The sequence below is a fragment of the Pseudochaenichthys georgianus genome, chromosome 16, assembly GCF_902827115.2.
Source record: "Pseudochaenichthys georgianus chromosome 16, fPseGeo1.2, whole genome shotgun sequence".
NCBI classification, from domain to species: Eukaryota; Metazoa; Chordata; class Actinopteri; order Perciformes; family Channichthyidae; genus Pseudochaenichthys; species Pseudochaenichthys georgianus.
The window spans coordinates 29,972,272-29,992,206 of record NC_047518.2 but is presented as its reverse complement, the minus strand read 5'-3'; the positions used below and the strand labels follow the sequence as shown (position 1 = coordinate 29,992,206).

Below are 19,935 nucleotides of genomic sequence, written 5' to 3'. Positions count from 1 at the left end.
ATTTACAATAACACAGGAATAAACGGGGCGCTCTCTCCCTCTCCTGACAGTCTGCCAGTATCATGCAGCTCGCAGATTAGTGATGAGTGACCCGACAGTAAAACTAAACATATCTATAACTAGTTTAGGTAGTTTGAGAGGTAATTAAAATAGCTACGTGTGATATTCTAACCTGAAGTGTGTGTTTTGCTCCGCTCACCGCTGCATGTGATTATGCAGAGCTGCGTGTCGAGTCTCGACTCGTCAGCAGCAGCTGATCTCTCTCTCCCGCCAGATTAGACTTTACTCGCGTTTATGTCCATATAGATCCAGCTAGTTCTAGCTAATGATAGGACTGCCTGCGTATTAAAAGAAACCTCAACAATAAGCGTCGCTATGCAACCGGATGAGGCCGCAAAGTATAGTGCAGCATTGCATATAGCGCAGCATTATGCATTTGTAATAATGGTAATGCCCACCGGAACCCCGAGGCATTACCAACAGATCAACGCACAATCAACCCATACAGGACATCTCTTTCTCCATATTAAGTGTTAGACATTAGAATTGACTATTCTTGTCTGTCACATACTCTTTTGTCTGTCACATAAGTGGCGCAAGAGAAGCGGTATTGGGCTAAAAAGGAAATTATTTTGACCGGAAACTTTGAGAGATTTAGATTTGCTGGTCTTCAGCATATTTTACCGGTCATAGTCCGGTAATTACAGGCTAACGGGAACTCTGGTTGCCAGATATAGAAAGATGATAGAGTGTGGAAAACAGTGTTGGCGACAGAGAGGAAAGGACAGATCAAGTTCAGAAAGAGGGAGGGAGAAAGGGGGGAGGTGACACAGGTGAGTTGGTTGTAAAGTACAGTGGGCGGGGAGTGGATACTATGGGAGGGAGAGCAAAACAGATAAAGAGGGAACAGGCAAAGGAATTTTTGAGGAACTGAGAGCAGCGGAGGGCAGCTGAGGGGAAAGAGAGGAGCGCCGAGCAGACACCAAGGTTACACATGAGGAGTCTTAGGAGGATTTAAACAAAGCGCAAGGAGGCAGAGAAGGGAAAGAGCAGGTGGAGTTGGTTGCCTTTCAATCTTAGCTCACAGCTAATTACCACTTTCTCACTGTGGTGAAAAAAAGCAAACAGAAACTAAGTGAGAAAAACAGCAAACCGAAAAGGGCAAAAGCAAGAGAAGTGAAAGCAGAAGTAACAAGAAAAGCAAGCGAGGCGGCAGCTAGAAAGTCGGGTGCAGGAGATTAATTGAGGAAGAGAAACAAAAATAGGAGAGACGGGGCTGTGAGGAGTGAGCGAGGGAGGGGAAAAGTAGGAAAACAGCAGATACTCATTGACAGAGAGAGACTGGACTTAACTCATTGGATTACTGACATCAGCAAAACAAAGGAAGAAGAGCATCAGAAAAGAGGTCACTGTGGTGGAGCAGCAGTGCAGCTTGCCTGAGCCTGCCTACTATGCAACTGAGATAGAAACAGTTCACACAGACATTACATGTTACTTGTTAGACGCTTTTATCCAAAGCGACTTACATACTCTATACTGTGGGCAATCCCCACAGGAGCAATTTGGGGAGAAGTGTCTTGCCCAGGGACACAACCACATGCTGACTGCAGCGGGGTTTGAACCTGTACTCCCCTGATCCGAACACCAACGCACTACTCCACTGCGCCACACGCCTCCCCAGACAGTCCTCTCTGTAGCTGCACCATGTTGATGAAAGAATACCGCATATGTATGCCACTGACTGTGGATGAGGTAAGTGTGTTTGTCTTTCCCACGCTCGTACACACAACCCTTCAACAAGTTTAAATTGAAAGAGGGGGGTTTTATTTCTAGTGTTAAAGTATTGTTAACTTGTTATCTGGAAAGTGTTAATGTGCTGATAAGAAAAGTGCCAACAGAGCACAGAGACCTCCTGCGGCGGCTCTGTGGGAGCTTTGGCACACTGGGGTAAGCGCGGTGTGTTCAGCATCAACAGTCTCGGCCAATCTGATGGAGCCAAAGCACAACACCTGGCCGGCAGCATCATATCGCTGCTGTTGTGTCTAAATTATCTCCCCATCTGTCGGCTTCACTACTTCCCTCACATGCGTTAGCACACCTCGCAGCGCAAAAAATACTAGTCAGACTGGTTACGGCTTTGCAAGACCTAAACTCAAAAAAAGGCTTGCAGGCTTATAAACAAAGGTGATCCCGCTTGGGAAAAAAGAGGGAGGGGAAACTGAGTTATGCGTCAAAGTGCCCTTCAAAAGGAACGTCCTCATCACATCCCAGTGCTTTCCCTTCCCCCTCGACAAGTCTACCTGTTACCACAACAATGACAAATAGCAGTCCAAAATAGGATTTCCAGTATCAGTTCAGGGCACAGAGAAACTTGAGCTGCCAGCAAATCCTCTTTCGCCTGAATGTAATGTAAGTTTAAGTGCAGCTTATTTGAGGCAGTATCAAATCGTGACAGTTACCTCAGTCCAAGACATTAACAAAGGCCTTACCCTTGCCTTCCCTTTATACATTTATTAATTTATAAAGGGAATGGTGTAGACTTTCACATGTGAAATATCCAAGAAGTAGTTCAGTGGTAACACAATACAGCTTAGTGTGTCTTAGGGAATGTTCGCTATTGTGTTCTGCTGTGGGAAAATCTGGCCAGGGGCGGCTGCAGCTCAGGTTGCATAATAGTGGGTAAAGCCCCTTTAACACTCCAAAAAAAACACAAAATAATAATGCTAATCTTTATTTAGGATGTCCATCTGTAACAACTTGGTGATCATCGTAAAACAAGATTGACAGACACAAAAGAAAACTCATAAGAACTGATTCAGTGCTCCAAAAATCACCAGGTTACCAACTCACCAACTTTGAAATTTGAAAGAGAAACTGAATCAATAGCAGATATAAAAACCAGTATGCAGTTGAAATGTTACATGTTTACCGGCAATTCTTCTGTTGCTAGCCAGCCCGTGTGTGATGTCTTACATGACACACCTATAAAAACACATCCGAAATGCTCTGCTTAATGGTGAAGGAGTCACCTTTTTTTTGTTTTCAAACTTCCTGTGCACGTGCCGATGAGTCCTTGAACCGCCCTGTGGTTGTCACTTTGCACAGAAGCAACTTCATGATAAGTTGAAGCAGCATAGAAGGAAGATTAAATGTGGCTTTCTTGACACTGCTCAAAAGAAAAAGACTAGACTTGGCAGGTGTACAGATGTGTCATTCTCTTCTCATACCCTTTCCGTTGAGCTGAGTACACAATTAATACAAATATTTACAAAGGTGTTTGTGTTTGTCTTGCAAAAAAAGGCTCATTGTCTTTGTCAGCGGACAGATCCACGGTTACATAACAAATTCTAGTTTTTGCTCTTACAGTAGCATTTGATCACTGGATATGAAAGTTGCCACAAGCTTTACTTTAATCATATAATCTTTCATTTCCAGTTGCTATCAGACTGACACTATCTGCAGAGTCTCCACCCCACAATGATGAGCTATATTTACACTCAGGAAGTCATGACAAATTCACAGCTTGTTAACTTGACTTTATTTTTGTTGGAGGAGAAAGTATGCCAAAAGCTTTTGATAAATGGTTCTATCCACACATCATTCATCAAAAGGCATTCACATTGCATAATAATAGTGATTGGAGTACGTTTTCTAGACAGTCAAAGAGATTCATAACCTGTGTGGGAGGAGCTCGCTGCTCGGTAGTCTGTTAGCCTTGAGACGGTGTAAAAGCATCCATCGCTGTGATTAATTAAGTCCCATGAATACCCAATAAGTAAATATTGAATGTTGACATTACACTGTAATTGGAATAAGGAGGAGGAGAGCCACAATGATGTCAACATTGCACAGTGAAGGATAGCAAATTGAGATCTGCCCTCCTCTTTCCCTCTGCCTCCTCATCTTCCACTTTTAATTAAAGAAATGCTTTAGTGGCACAACAACACATAGGGCCCAATGAGTTACAGTATGGCGGCCACAGCAGAATCGTTAGTGGTTTGCAGTATAATTTGTTCATATTGTCTGTAAAAGTTTGCAATTAGAGGGAACACAATGATGTACAGCGAAACAATGTTGAGGAGGAAAAGACAGAAAGCAGCATCAGTGCAGAAACTGAAGTATTATTGTGTAAATGGTTCAAAAGGAAACTGAATCAGTCAGGCCGCTCCAGATGCCCAAAGGCCTCGTCCTCTTTAGACTCGCTAAGAGAAACACTCCCGCCTCATCAGCATCGAGCACATACTGGGTCTGCAGCAGAGAACAAAGTCCCATCCCCCTCTTTCATTTAGACTCCAGTCGTTCACCCTCACCGGCCAAATTAAATGTTGATGTCAGATATGGTCACTTGAGGGAAATCTTTATACACAGCAAGTAACTGTTTACAAAATGAAGAGCAAATACAAAGCGGGCTTCTAAGCAGCACTGAGTAAGTGCCTGTCGAGACAAAATCACACTCAGCAACTATGGCTGAACCTGCTGCCAGGACATTTTTCTGTCATCACTCCCAACCTCTTCCTCTAAGTCGTTGATGGTTATTATAATTTCCTCAATGGAGTAAGCGGTTTATTGACTAGTTGTGGTGGTATTATTGATTGGTTATTGAAGTCCTTAAAATGTAATATGACCTTGTGGCGTTAAGAAATGTTCTCCGACACCTTCGGTTTAAATGCTTCTTAAATGTGAAGTCACTTAAATTGTATTTAGACAGCTTAAAATCACAAACTGGCCTCAAAGGACTTTAAAATGTCACACCAAAAAGAGGAAGGAAAAGGCAAAAACGTTGTAACAGCAACAGAGGAGGGATCAGTCTAACAGGGCAAGAAAACAAGCAATCAATGTTGTATGTACAGAGCAAGGGGAAATAACAGTACAATAAAAAAATTAAAAAATGTAAACGGAACCCACTTTGAGAACATATTGCATTTCACTGACATTGCACTTTCTCCATGTGTACGCCTACTTCTGTTAAACTACATTTTTGCATTAAGCATTACCCCACACCTTGTCTGTTTTCAGGGGCACAGTATTTATACCTCAACATGCTGATGGCCCAACCAAATCAAGAGAGGCTGTAACTGAAAAACCTCTGTGGGACATTAATCCAGCAAGTGTGCTTTGTATTGATTTTATAAAGTGAGGGTTGTTTCAAAAGTAAAGTAGTATTATTTTAGGATGTCAGAGATAATACAATCAAAAATCACTTCAATTATATTTCGTCACCTTGGATGGCTTTTGATGATTTTGCTTCGTGCTTCATGTTTTCTCATCACTGTTTTTGTCTCCCTCTCTTCCCCCTCCCCATCTTCATACACCTCGTTGAAAACCTCTCCCCGGGCTCCAGTACAGGATTGGGCAGCTGTACATGATCAGTAAGCACAGCTGTGAGCAGAGTGGTGGTGGAGAAGGGGTGGAGGTGATGAGGAATGAGGCCCACATGCACCCGCAGCACGGCCAGGGTCAGCTGACCGAGAAGCGGATCTACCTGAGCAGGTAGAGTGCACATTGATTGGATTTATGTACTAATGAGGCACTAAAACTAAGAATCCTGGTGATTTGCAACCTGAGCCTTATCGTCTACTCTGTCATTATGATAACAGATTGTGTTCGAACTTTGATCTCTTACTTCACTGTGTATTGCAGGTATTACTACAAACAAGCAATAAAACATTGTTTCAACACAGAAACTCTCATACCGCAGTGTGATGTTCCCACATATCGAGTTCAGGAACCCAGTTACTGAAACATGTTGAGGCCCATTCTAGTCTGGGTTACAGTAGACATGTTATTGTACCATGAGCTCATCACAGTAAACCTTCAACAGTTGAGGTTTGTACAAGTACAGACTCAGCTTAGAGCAACACGTCATCATGGGAAAAACGTTTTCTGAGCCATTGGAGGCTGGACACACTTTAACAATGTGTGCTCATGAAAAAGAAGTAGAAGTTCATATATTAAAATGATTGTGACATGTTAATTATCATGGATTTAACAAGCATTGGTAACAACAATTATAAAGACTTACTCAATGTCATAACAAACTATAATGAAGTTTTAAGCATCCACAATGATAAAGAAAAAGATGGACTTTGGGAGATGGCGCAAGTTAGATGAGAAGATTGGCACAATAATGCTTTTACATCTGTACGTATTAATATGGAAATGGAGAACATCTAGCCCAGCTCTGTCATAAGGTAACAAAGTCTGCATACCAGCTCATCTAAAGCTCACTAATAGCCTACATTGCTCGTTTAAAAATGTTTTAAAAAGTGAAGAAATAACGAGTTGCTGATTTGTGGTCGTTTATTTCCTGGACTATTGGCTGTGAGCAGTTGCCAGGTAACCATGCAGTGGACACTCCATATGTCCACAGAGCCCTCCATAAAAAAGCAACATTTCACTTTAACACTGCAGTTTTGGGCAGATTAAACACCTGATACAGCAGATTGTGTTGTCTTCACAAAGAGTCAAGCTAGCTGTTTCTATGCTAAGCTAAGATAGCCAGCTGGCTGTAGCTTCACATGAGAGCGGTATTAATCTTTTCATACATCTCTCTGCCAGAAAACAAACTGGAACATTTCCAAAAATGTCAAACTATTTCTTTAATGTGTTTGTGCACAACTATGACTCCTCTAATGATTTATTAACCAGGAGTGTATTATGTATGAATTATGTAAATTATCTCTGAAAGCTGAAGCTCTACAAGAAATCTATTAAGAAGATCTTTAATCAAAGTTTTTTTTTAAACTAGTTCCTAAGACAAAGAGTGCAGTTTTACATTTGTCTATTAATACACACATTCAGATTTAAACATTTCCTCATATGTATTTAAAACTATCAGATTATAAATCATGAATTAAGTTTTAAGAAATGCTTATAAACACTAAATAGCAAGTCATTAAAATAAAGCAACACCCAAAGACATTTTCTTTTGCTTCAAGCTACAGTCCTCAACATAAACAAGGAAGTATGTGACACATGTCAACACTTAAATGTTCCAAATGAGTCTACTGCAGGAATTTGAAGCTATGCATGACGGCCTTGTCCATGTTGTTGTGCTGAAAGAAGTGGTTTATTTGCTTTATGTTCAGCGTTACAGACCATTAATCAATACATTTTGATAATAAAGAAAGCTCAGTCTAAAAATAACAACCAGAATTATGTTTTAATTCCAAATTCATTCCGTAAGCCTGAACTAACCTTACTAACTCCTCACCCAAATGTAACCTCAACTCTTCCTAATCAACACCATAAACCCAAGGCCTAATGTGAGATGTAATAAAGAAGTTCATAGACAAGTTGAAAGGCGTATACAAAAATATATTTTAGTCTATTTTTCTTTCACAGTAAAGCAAAGCAACAAATGTGAAAGAAAAACCAAAAGTACTAATAACAAAACTACCAACGCCCTTTCCCCGACATCGTTTAATGAAAGAATGTTTGTGTGGTTTTGACAAAGGCAAACTCAAATAGTATCCCTCAGATAAATATCCATTCAACCAAGATAAGTTATCCCTTATCTCAATTATTAAAAGCCATTACCAGAGAGTATTGCTAGTATTTGTATAAAGGTGACATACGGTAACATTATGCTTTGTTACCTGCAGGAATTATGCTTGATGGCCCTGTCCATGCTCTTGTGCTGATAGAAGTGCTTTCGTTGCTTTTTTTCAGCGTGACAGGCTATTAATCAATGCATTTTTATTATAGAGAAAGCTCAGTCATAAAAAACAACCACAATTCTCTTTTATCTCTGAATTCATTCCTTGACCCTAAGCTAACCTCACTCATTACCCTAATGTAACCTCAACTCTTTTACTAATCACCACTCTAAACCCAATGCGTAATCCTAAAATAAACTCTTACAGAAGTAAAGGAATGTTCTCACTGTGGAGGATTTTCCTAATCTTTCTGTGCTTGTGGGACATTTGGTCCTCATTAGTAAAGATATGCTGGAACCCACACACACACAGACACACTCACTCGCAGAGTATAGTGAGTGCATTTGACTTCAATCATTTTCTTGACATGTGCCTTGGAAGCTACAGTAACAATTCATCACCACAGGAGTAATTGGGAATGAGTCATAAAAATGAATGCTGTGGTGAGAGTAGCCTACAGGTAATCCGGCTATAAATGGCACAAAAACCACTTAGGCTCTCTCCGTCTCCCTCTATAATCTCTCTCTCCTACTATTCCTCTTTCCCACTCTCTAAAAGCGACCCTTATTTCTTCCCATTTTGCATTCAGTAAACTTCCAGCCTGGGCGAGAGCATTTGCCCCGCGATTCTTCTACGTGACGGAAAAGGCCTGGAACTTCTACCCGTACACCATCACAGGTTTGTGTTTGAGCGACTTTGTGTTAAACATAAATTAACTTTCACCTCGATGCATTATACAAAACTTATTTACTTTTAACAGCTGATTTTACAAGTGGCATCAAATATTCATCACTATGTTTGCATGTATTCCCCCGTGGTCATGTGTATGTGTGTGAGACCAATTGCGTGCTCATGCATGTATGAGTAACTAATGCCGTTTCTTCCTTTCCATATTGAACGTCCCTGGTGCTGCAGAGTACTCAGTAAGTATTCTCACACATCATTTACTGTACATGAATGCAACAGAGCTCATCTCTTTCTAGTATCAGTGGATCTAATCTGCAGCCTGCATCAACCTCTATCTCTGCCCCTTTTTCCTCCTTTTTTTACCTCTTGTCACCCCGTAGGTATCATTCCTCCCCAAGTTCAGCATACGCATTGAGACAAGATTCGAGAACAACAACGGCGATAACGACAATGTGAGTATGAGAGGGAGCGAGGGGTGAGAAAGATGGAGTGATTATGGAAGAGGGGGAGGAGAAAGACAAGGCGCAAGGAGAGAAATTGCAATTTTCTCTGCAGCGCAAAGAAAATGTTCATCACATTGATGTGCAAATTACAAGGAGGACAAGCAAAACACACAATGCAGTGTTGGAAGATCTATTAAGCAGACATGCAGCGGCGGTGCGCACGGACGCCATGCTATATTTTGACCAAGGGGAACACACAAACAGATATTCAGTAACAAAAGCAACTCTGTCTGTGCCATCAACAACACAATAGATAAATAACAAGAACACTTTGAGTTCAGCTTTAGAGGAAAATGTGGTGCGTCTCGTTTCATGTCATGTTGTCACAGGGCACTAAAGTTCAAACAAACACAAATCCATAAAGTTACGGATTCACTTGAGGACTGTCCTTAAGAACACATATGAGGTATTAAAGTGTTTGCTTTTTATGCTTTTTTTATATCTCCATTATATTTTTAGAGGAAAATATAAATCAATTATATTGTTTATTTTTTACAGCTGTTGTCACTCGTTACAAATTACGTACTACTAGGGCTGCTCGATTATGGCAAAAATCATAATCTCGATTATTTGGGTCAATAATTGTAATTGCGATTATTAAAGGCGATTATTCATTGACTTTGAAAACATCCATTTATTGGAGAAAAAAATGTGAACAGTATGTTTTTAACTGTTGATTACCCTGAACTTTAAGTATAATTCAACTGAAAAACAACAGCAAAAATTATTTAAAAATCAATCGTTTTATTTCGATTATGTTGTTTTCGGAATCGTTGTAAACCATAATCGTAATCGTGATTAAAATACGATTAATTGAGCAGCCCAACGTACTACACACACAACATATATCAAGTTATACAATATGGGAATTAGTTATATATATTGAACTACCCAACAGTTTAGTTTCAGAGCCAAAACAATTAGTCTATTTTGATAATCGTTTACATCCTGTTCAAATGCCAAACACAGAGACAGCGTCATGCTCTGAGCTGAAAGTAAAAAGCAAAACAATAGATCCAGAAAATGCACCTCATTCCCTAAAAGGGAGAAAGACCTTGGATTGACACAGACCAACAACAGCACCACAGGAGCGTGGCGGGCTATTATCTAACAGCAGGTTTTCCTTATTTGTTAGTTTTCAACTGTGAAATGAACAACTTCAGCGGGGCATGAGAACACATTTTAAACAAGGTCAGATTAAAGTGCGGCCCACTCTCTCTCCCTAGTTTCCATCCATTCTCTCTCTCATTGAAAAATGTATTCTGCTCTCATAACTCTTCTTCTTCCCCCCCCCCCCCATCTCTTCTAATATCTCTCATACGTCCTTGTTTTTTATTTTCCTTCCCATCTCCCCCTCCTTCTGTTGTCTCCTGTGTTTGCTCCAGTGTGATTTGCTCCAAGGGCCTCGGGGTGGGATAAAGTGAGGAGTGTTATGGTGTGTGACCTCAGTTTTCTACACTGTTACTCATCTACTCTCACCCCCCTCTCCTCTGAGTGAGTGACTGTATGCGTGTGAGAGTATTGGGGGTGTATGTGTGTGTGTGTGTGTCTGCTCTCATTATACTGTATGACCTCCCCCATCTGTTTGGGTGTAGGTGTTTGGGGACACACCAACTCCACCAGAGAATGTGAGTTTCCTGGATATCCTGAGTGATCCCATTCCTGAAAGGCACTACAAAGAGTCAGAGGTACGCACCGTTCTGATGCAAACATGTTTGTTTTGTGTGTTTTTGCAAACAAAAAAGCTATGAATTCACTAAAGGAATAGTTCAGCATTTTAAGTAAACTCTTGGAGTTACACGGAAAGATCAATATCACATATTTCATATATTTTCAAATCTCGAACCCCGCAAATGTAAGGCCCATTCCTATGTCCAGCTGTAGTCGTTCTTAACCACGCATGGCATTCACGAAAAGTTTCAGTCTGGCTTCAAACCTATACACAGCACTGAAACAGCCCTTTTAAGAGTTTTTAATGATCTGCTCCTAGCCGCCGACTCAGGTAGCCCTGCTGTCCTGGTGCTGTTAGACCTGACAGCTGTCTTCGACACTGTGGACCATAGCATCCTGCTGTCGCGGCTTGAACAGTCCGCATGCATCACAGGCTCAGGCTTTATGGTTCAGGTCCTACCTGACAGACCGTAGCTTCTCAGTGCAGCTAGGTGCCTTCTCCTCTGCTAAAGCCCCTCTTACCTGTGGGGTTCCCCAAGGCTCTATCCTAGGCCCCATACTCTTTCTACTGTACATACTGCCCCTAGGTTCAATTCTCACTAAACACAGTGGTCTCCCTTCCACTGTTACGCCGATGATGTACAGATCTATCTGCCTCTCAATTAAAATATCAATAACTCATTACAGCCGTTGATGGACTGCTTGACAGAGATCAAATCATGGCTGAGCAAAAACATCCTTAACCTCAACAAGAGCAAGACAGAGCAGAGGTAATCTTTTTTGGACCCCAACCTCCAGCATCTCCGGTTGATATTCTGGGCTCTCAATAAAAACATCCTCCCCACTGTTATGAACCTTGGACTGACCTTCAATAGCGCTTTTCCATTAGTCAAAACAAGCTTTTATTTAAATAAGAATATTGGCCAAGACTAGGGATGCTCCGATCAATCGGCCTCTCTATAAATGCCGATCGGGAGAGCCAATCACATGACGTAAAATACATGACACTTTTCTCTGTGGGCGGCAAAACAAGCTCGCCAAAATGGCTTCACCAGTCTGGCAATATATGAAGGTGTCCGAAAAAGACAGTAAAATAGCGGTATGCAACGTGTGTGGAACAGAAATCCTGCAGCTCCGCCCGCTGTGATGGACCAGTGAAACACACACTAAGAGTTAGACCTAACACACTTAGCTATTTTATCTACCTCTGGAATTAGCTAAACTAGTTATAAATATGTTTATTCTTCACTGTCGGGTCACTCATGAGATGATGACAGGCTGTCAGGAGAAAGAGAGAGAGGGGGAGAGAAGAAAAGAGAGCACTTCTGCTCATTTCTCCCAGGTTATTATCAAAAGTTAATGTAAACTTGAATAATGTACTTCATTTGAATGTAATAATTATGTTGGTTGTTGTTTGTGGAAGCGCCAGTGAATGAGCCCCATTAACTGAGTTTTAAACATCACTTTAAATGGAAGATCCCCCCCACTCGATCGGATCGGTATCGGCCGATACTGATTCTGGCGATCGGCCCCAAAATTGGCGATCGGAGCATCCCTAGCCAAGACCAAGTCGTTTTTATCTTTTAAAGACCGAGAAAGGGTTATTAATTCCTTTGTTACCTCGAGACTGGATTACTGCAACGCTCTGTACGTGGGTATGGACCAGGCCTCATGTAAACGCCTGCAGTTAGTCCAGAACACAGCTGCGCGTCTTCTGACTGGACACAAAAAACGTGACCACATCACCCCAATTCTGGCCTCATTGCACTGGCTTCCAATTCGGTTCCGAATTGATTTAAAACTCCTTTTATTTGTTTTCAAAGCCCTAAATGGGCTGGCTCGGTCTTATAGCCGAACTCCTCCATCGCCACACCCCTGCCAGAGCTTTAAGGTCGGCTGACCAGCTGCTGCTGATAGTGCCCAAGACCAGGCTCAAAACCTGAGGGGACCGAGCCTTCGCAGCAGTCTGGCCCTCCATGTGAGGTCGGCCGAGACCCTAGGCGTTTTTAGATCCTCACTGAAGACACACTTCTTCTCTCTGGCCTTCTAGTCAGAGCTGAGTACGACACCTGACATTTCCCTGTGTTTTGTTTTTATATTTCTGTTGTAAATTATTGTCTTTTCTTCTTATTGTAGTAAAGTGTTTTTATTACATGTACAGCACTTTGGCTCGACCAAAAATCGTTTTTTAAATGTGCTCTATAAATAAAACTTGATTTGATATATTTGTATTGGATGACACAGGCGTGGATTTTCACCTGTGATGTTTCCCCTTCAATAACTTTGCTTTACTTTCTAGTGTGGTTTTGCTACTAAAAGAGCGTAATTCTCACTATCCTCTTAAATGTAAATTGTCGCTCCACAAAGGCTTCACATTTCTTTACTCCCATTAAGTCTTTAGGATCAAAGGCCAATTCACAGGCCTGGGCACATAGAAGCATACAGACCAGCACACATGCATGCAGACAAATACAGTAAGCAAACACCCCAATCTCATAAAATAAGAGACAGTGAGGAGGTAAAATCACAACCGCTCTCATAATGTGTGCTATCTCACTTTCAATCCCACGGGCTGAGCTGAGGAAACAATCTGCTTGCACCTCCACACACATAACATCAGGCTCAAACAAACACACACTCGCACTGCACATCTACAGATCCATAGCTTTCCCCCCAAAATGCTTCACAGTGCCAAAGTTTCTGCAGACTCAGCGAGTAACTTATAGACCCACTGTTTACCCCGTGCAGGACCCGAGTCGCTGGATGTCAAGTAAAACTGGCCGAGGGCCTCTGGAGAAAGGATGGAGGGACGACCACAAGCCCATCATGTGCTCCTATAAGAGGGTGCAGTGCAGCTTCGAGGTGTACGGCTTCCAGACAAAGACCGAAGATTTCATACACAAAGTGAGACAGAGCTTTTTATTCCTCTACTGATTCATTAATGTTACAAGCCCATATACGGTAGGTGTAATACAAGGTTGGGAAAACAAAATGTATAACTAATTGGATTTAATGAAATGCTTAGCTTCATTCAAGCGTTGATTTCTGCATTTTTGAGTCTTTACAGTAAAATGATGATCCTGAATAATCCTGATCTGTCATTTGTTATTTGAATGAGCAATGTGCTGCATTTTATCATATAGACATTAATTTATAGACATTAGTATGATTACCAAGACCACTGCCAAGAAGGCTCTCAGACTCAAATGACATCCTCTACCATTCAGTAACCCAACCTCGGGTCAGATTTAGTGGAAAGATTCCTGCACTACAAAACCATAAGGAGCTTCTGGCCCAAACAAAGAAAAGGTTTTTAGAGTTTCTCACAGTGGAACACATAAAAGAGCTGATGAGTCACGAAGCAGAGCAACTAATCACAAAAGAAGAACCAAAAGTACTAATAACATAACTAGCAACGCCCTTTCTCCAACATTGTTACTGGAGTGAAAGAGCATTTAAAGGAATTGGGTTTAGTTGTGTCAACAGGAGACCAAACAAACATACCCAAGATAAGTTTCCACTTATCTAAATTACTCCTTATCTCAACCATAATCTCATTCAGTTGACATAATTACAAGATAGCATTGTTATTACTTGTACAACGACGTCCTGTCACGTTCTGCTTGATGACGCATTTCAAACACACCAGCATACTTCTAAGTTGAAAGCACTTTTTAGCATTTTTAATGGCAGTGTTTTGTGTTCTGGTATTATTTTAGAGCATCCAGGACATTCTTCTGGTTGGACACAGACAAGCCGTCACCTGGATAGACGAATGGCACGGTGGGTCACATTCCGAAACACAACAGCACTCTGCAGTTGTGTTTTGTTTGTTTTTTAAATACAGTATGAAGCCTTTTAAAAGGTAATATATTCCATTGTCTGTGCTGATGCTTTCTGTGTTGGTGCGGGCTCGTGTGTTTGTGTCCCACAGGGCTGAGTTTGGATGAGGTGAGAGAGTACGAGCAGACGATGCAAGAGAAGACCAACAGCAAAGTCAAATCCAACCCGTGCAACACAGGTGAGGTTACAGCTCCTGATTATACTGTACAGAAATACAGCAGAGCATGGGAGAGGAGACAGCAGGGGGGACTGAAGGAGAGGAGAGAGAATACAGCTGGATGTGAGACCAGTGAGGGCAGTGAGAGGCGAGTATGAATAGAGTAGTACGTTTGAAATGTGTATTTGAGCTCAGCTGTAATGATTCTTGCATCTAATGTAAGCCTAACCAGCACCAGATACAGCAGGAGGTGCAGAGGAAGTGCATAGAGAGGCAAACACATATTTCTAGATCATTACGAATTTACAATAAACCTGAACAGGAATGTTATATTTATTTAGCAAACCATGTTATCAATTGCTGTAAACACTGCAATATAGTATAAATGAAAAAATGTGTAATGCTTGAACAGAAGCTGGTGCCTAGTTGTGGCCTACAAGTGCCCAGATGGCTGGTGCACATCTGTGGGAGAAGAAATGGAGAGGGAAGAGCAGTCAGGAGGCATTTCACTACACGAGGAGCAGTGAGGAGGGAGAGACGGAGGGTGTATGCCCAGAAAATGGAGACAGAAAGACAGATGTACAAGGGGAAGAAGAGAGTAGGCAGGCTCATGAAGTGATAATGCCACAGCGTCAGTCTGATAAACAGTGTAATGCAGCCACCTGCTGAACTCTCCCCATCAACAGCCCTCTCAACATAAATAACAAGCCATTGCAGCACTTAGCTGCAAATGTCAGCCGTAGTGGGGTCTGTGCATACGTGTGTGTGTGTGTGTGTGTGTGTGTGTGTGTGTGTGTGTGTGTGTGTGTGTGTGTGTGTGTGTGTGTGTGTGTGTGTGTGTGTGTGTGTGTGTGTGTGTGTGTGTGTGTGTGTGTGTGTGTGTGTGTGTGTGTGTGTGTGTGTGTGTGTGTGTGTGTGTGTGTGTGTGTGTGGTCACCCTGCCCCCTGCTGGTTAGTTTGGTGAACCTCTGCTTGATGTGAGAGATATCAAAAGTCTCTCTCTCTCTCTGTGTGTGTGTGTGTGTGTGTGTGTGTGTGTGTGTGTGTGTGTGTGTGTGTGTGTGTGTGTGTGTGTGTGTGTGTGTGTGTGTGTGTGTGTGTGTGTGTGTGTGTGTGTGTGTGTGTGTGTGTGTGTGTGTGTGTGTGTGTGTGTGTATGATGATGAGAGACATCAAGCTGCAACACATCTGCAGTCATTGCTCAACCTGCTGCAGCTCGCTGCACCGCCATGACCCCCTACAGGACAAATGATGCCACTGCGTCCGTCTCTGCACAGGCCGAATTATAGTTTTCATTCATCTGCCGTAATAAAAGTAAATGGATGTCATTTGCTCAAGAGAGTCTAATGAAAAGCCGGGTGTGTGGGTTGAATACCAATGAGGGATTTAACTAATGGGAATCTAAGTATATGACACAGATCTTAAGTATACTTAAATTAATTGGAAACCCAAACACAGTTGTCCCTCTGTATCTCTCATTTCAGTGCCTCTGTTGCTTTTCTTCCCCTTTTATCTCTGTACCGTTGTTTCTTTCATGTCATGTGTATGTTATTCTCTCTTCATCTTTATATCCGTCAACTTCAACTTTAATTTGCTTTGTTAGCATAACATGAAACACATTTGTGTTGTCAAAGCAACTACAGAAGGAAAATTGTGGACATGGGGAAAAGGAACAATTAAAGAAATGTCTCTTTCTCTCTCAGGCCCACCGGCTGCCTCTCGTCCTGTGTTCTCTCGCTCCATCTCAGTGACAGATGAGCGCTCCCTAAAGAAGATGGGAGTGATGACGGTGGACATGTCCGAGTCCCCTTTGCCACACAGCCGCCTCCACTCCACCCCTGAATGATGCCTCTCGCATATACTGTACAGCGCCAACAAACATTTCAAATCAGTCTTTCAAGTATAAGGCTAAAGCCAGCAGCTGGTAAAGACTGGAAATGGGGAGAAACCATATCTTTCAGGTTACATCTTTGTTTGTTTAATCCTTACAAATAATGTTTAAGATACAGCATGAAAAATATTACTTATGCAGGTGTTTATTATTTTAAACTAAAAGACAGAATTGTTGTTTTCACAATTTATATTTTTGTGCAGATGAACAAGCTAGATATAAATGATGGTTATATGCACTAGATTGATTTTGGAGTAAGTCTACTATAGCTGTTTTCCACTGTTTCCAGTCTTTGTGCTAAGCTTATTGGCTACTGGCTTCGTATTTACTCATAATCTAATTATTGCACAGAGGGCAAACAAGTACTTTTAAAAGATATCATTCCAGATCACCACCAAACAGATATGCATCTATTCCTATGCACATGTAGTTGTTCTCTTTACTGCATGTTAAAACCACAACTGCCAAACATGACCACAAACACTTAATGCTGAACTACAATTTATACTGTTGCAATCAAAATTCAGTCCAGGGTTATCTACAACCTGGAAACGTTGTGCACTTTTGTGTCGGTTCCTCAGCTATAATGGAGCTAAGAGACCACCAATGGGGCTCTCCAATTGCTTCCCAGCCCCGGCCCAGCAGCCTACAGACAGATGCATAAGGAGTTTAATAGAGTGGATCTAATGAGAGAGAAGAGGAGGACGGGGGGGCTGTCAATGCTATAGATCTACTCCTCTCTCCACCTCAGCCAATAGGTCAGACCGGGGTATTGACCGAGGGCAGTGAGGCGTTGTATTGGTTCCTTGATCACTTAGCTGAGCGCGGCAAATGGGTCAAGCCAGGGCTAAACTATAATTCAATGATATCAGCATTGATAAGATTATTAGCTTAATTTTGTAAGTACATTTAAAAGACAATGGGTTCCAGGGTTGCGTTCCGGTAATCCAAAAATCAGCTCCTAAGTTCTAACCCTATCGTCTATTCCTTGACCTCTGAGTGAAACGTCACGGGGTTAAGGGATAGTGGATAGGAGAATTCAAAAGGACTTAGGAGAAGAGACTGCGGTACTTTAGAGAATCCGAATGCACTTTCACTATCTGACGTGTTTATGATGCGCCAGCGGACGTCATGAATGTACGTCTGCTGCTGTGGGGAAACTATGGAAACTACAGTTTTATATACAGCGGACTACAACATGGATGTTCAATAAGAACCACGGACTCATCTAGAGTCAACGTTAGTTTTTACTGAAATGATCAAATAAAGTCAACATTTCACAGTCTTTACTGAGCTGTGTGGAGTTTGTTCAACTTTTAAAAGATGTTTGAATGGTGATATACACAGTGATAGATGTTAAGGACTAGCGTTTATAATAAATACATCTGTATTGATTTTAAGATATTTTCATAGTTCATACAATCATACGTATTGGGATCATTTGTATTAATGTGGACCGGAGGGAGAGGGTGACGAGCATAAGTTTCACTTTCCTTTTTTATTTCAATTCCAACTTTGGTGATGAAGAATATGTTTCTCTGTTGTCCACGTTCATAAAGCATAAAGCATCAGAGCACGGTGCAGAGTCTCTAGATGAGTTTACAGTAGTCCCTCGTTCTTATTAAACATCCATGTTGTAGTCCGCTGTATAGAAAACTGTGGTTTCCATAGTTTCCCCACAGCAGCAGACGCACATTCATGACGTCCGCTGGCGCATCATAAACACGTTGGATAGTGAAAGTGCATTCGGATTCTCTAAAGTACCACAGTCTCTTCTCCTAAGTCCTTTTGAATTCTCCTATCCACTATCCCTTAACCCCGTGACGTTTCACTCAGAGGTCAAGGAATAGGAGATAGGGTTAGAATTTAGGAGCTGATTTTTGGATTATCGGAACGCAACCAAGGTCTTCTGTCGGCTCTGTACATCAATGCCGACCTATGCTGACAAGTAAGTGAAGAGTAGAAAATATAAAGGTATTGGCTATAGGGAAATGTCCCAGCAGTTTAGGATAATGAAGGATCTAATCTAATCTATAGCCATTACATTTCTAACTCCTAATGACAGGAAGGCAGAAAGTGCATTATACAAATAATAATACTCATGTTAATAGCAGACATTTTTTAACAATGACCACAATATCATTATTTTAATAAACAAAATATGAACAATTGAGGAAAATTAGGAAGAACTGATGATTCAAATGTTGTAGGACAAGTAGTAATGTAGTTAGTGCATAAATTACTATTGCAACAAATGTGTTAATTTTCTTCATTATTAGTCGATTGTTTTTGGACGAATGCTCCGGGCCAGTGGTTACAATGGTGGGGCCAGTGATAATACAACCCTTTTTGTACCCTTAATGTCTACCTCTGGGTTCTCATTAGCAGGGATCAACAATGAAATATAAGTTTGCTGTCCTTTTTTGTAAAAACATGTATTTTTTAATAAAGTGTAAAAATAAATCAAGGGACAGATGTTTGTGGAAATTACACTATATAGTCTTTTGGATTTTTATCAATAAACACAATTTCCAATGAGAGTTCACCAGTGTCCTGATATCTACCTCGATGAAGTGAAAAATGGACTGTCACTGCACTGCACACATTATCAGCCATGTTTGATCAGTATTGACCTGTAAAGAAGGACCAGCTGCTCTCACATCATCGCACTCACATGTAATCTACTCACCAATTTCACACTTGTGTGCCATGTGGAACCGGCTCCAGCAGCAGTGTTCATGAAAAGAGGCAGCCAATTGGTCTAACCTGGTTTGGCTCTGCAGCTTGTGCCAGTTTTTTCTATGCAAAACAATGGAGAAGAGAGTAATGAGTGTTCGTGTTCGTGTGTTGGGCGTGTTCGCATGTCTGTCATCGCTATATCACATTATTGTTCAAGACTTCATGACAAAAGCCCAGGCTTGTCACGAAGAGATTTGGAAGTTTGTGTGAGTGACAGACCTGGCAGCTTGCTTCAAATGGTGCACTAAATAGCTCACATTATGGGGCTCATGATGGCTTCTTTTATCTATACAAATCAAGAGCCAGCATGAAAATGTGTTATTAGCTTCCCGACACAAGGGCTTTCAGATACACATAAATAAATGCATACAAAAATCTTTCTCTCAATGCGTCTTCTTACAGTAGCAGCAGGAGGCTGATGTGAGAGAGTAGGAGCTCAACACAGCCAGGAGTTCACAAGTGGTGCAGAGGGACCCAAAGTGCCGGCTGCACCGCATTAACATCACCTCTTTCTCTTTCACTTATTTGGCTCTCCCATTACATTTTCTCTCTCATTACTGCTGTCTCCACTATTCTCATGTTCTCTTCTCTGTCTTCATCTTTTATTCTCTGGTTCTCATTCTTGAAGTCTTCCTTTCTCTCGTTATCTTTATCTGTGTCCTCATCGCCGTTCCTCAAGAGGCCCTCTAAAGAAGATGTACTGTGTTCATTATATGGAAATGTTCCCCATGGGACATTATCATACATCCTGACCCTTTACCGCTGAATCATCCTGGTATTCAAAGTT

General features: G+C 41.5%; 1 protein-coding gene across 1 annotated transcript; it reads left to right on the top strand.

The window, feature by feature from the left end:
- The first annotated feature begins 913 nt into the window (after positions 1–913).
- pitpnc1b (phosphatidylinositol transfer protein cytoplasmic 1b) lies at positions 914–18,952 on the top strand. Its single transcript, XM_034103532.2, has 10 exons — positions 914–1,752; positions 5,342–5,490; positions 8,248–8,336; positions 8,574–8,581; positions 8,726–8,797; positions 10,444–10,536; positions 13,268–13,423; positions 14,239–14,302; positions 14,454–14,540; positions 16,222–18,952. Exons 1-10 carry the CDS (start codon positions 1,705–1,707, stop codon positions 16,362–16,364), a joined length of 909 nt encoding a protein of 302 aa, XP_033959423.1. The 5' UTR covers positions 914–1,704; the 3' UTR covers positions 16,365–18,952.
- The last annotated feature ends 983 nt before the right edge of the window (positions 18,953–19,935 follow it).